Below are 673 nucleotides of genomic sequence, written 5' to 3'. Positions count from 1 at the left end.
TCCCTGGTTGGGGTGCATAAGGAAGGCAGCCAGTTGATGTTTCTCACATCAATGTTTCTCTCCCCTTCTTTCTCTCTCCCTTCCCCTTCCTCTAAGATAAAAAAAATAATAATAAAATCAAAATAAAGAATCATACACAATTATAAAGAATCAAATGAGGTTAAAAGATTTCTGGCCCTTTCCCACAATGATGGCCTCCCACTAAGGATCTCCTTCACTCCTCTCCAGAAGAGGAGAAGAGAAAACACAAGAAGTTACCTGGTGCAGAGCCTCAACTCTAACTTCATGGACATGAAATACCCAGGATGCTGTAAAATCACCACTGTCTTTAGCCATGCACAAATGATAGTTTTGTGTGTTGGCTGCTCCACTGTCCTCTGTCAGCCTACAGGAAGACAAGCCAGGCTTACAGAAGGATGCTCCTTCAGAAGGAAGCAGCACTAAATTTCTGCCCAGTCCAGAGTGAGGAGGAAGCCTCAGGCTTCTGTGCAGAGATTCAGAGTTAGGATTTATTCACCCCATAATCTAGGATTTGTAAGACTATGGCATCCTGCACAATATTATATCCTTCCAAAGCATGATAGAGAGCCTAGAATACCTGTGTAATAACTCCACCAGCTGCCACTAAATCACCTGCATCCATCCCCATTCGGAAATGGGCCCAGCTGCTCCA

The 673-nt window shown here is 44.0% G+C and overlaps 1 protein-coding gene across 1 annotated transcript; it reads left to right on the top strand.

The window, feature by feature from the left end:
- The first annotated feature begins 209 nt into the window (after positions 1–209).
- Positions 210–444, top strand: LOC114506435 (40S ribosomal protein S27-like). Its single transcript, XM_036020043.1, has one exon. The coding sequence runs from the start codon at positions 286–288 to the stop codon at positions 442–444; it is 159 nt and encodes a 52-aa protein (XP_035875936.1). The 5' UTR covers positions 210–285.
- Positions 445–673: the final 229 nt, after the last annotated feature.

The sequence above is a fragment of the Phyllostomus discolor genome, chromosome 3, assembly GCF_004126475.2.
Source record: "Phyllostomus discolor isolate MPI-MPIP mPhyDis1 chromosome 3, mPhyDis1.pri.v3, whole genome shotgun sequence".
Lineage (NCBI taxonomy): Eukaryota > Metazoa > Chordata > Mammalia > Chiroptera > Phyllostomidae > Phyllostomus > Phyllostomus discolor.
The sequence above is the reverse complement of the archived record's forward strand: the minus strand, read 5'-3'. Positions and strand labels throughout refer to the sequence as shown.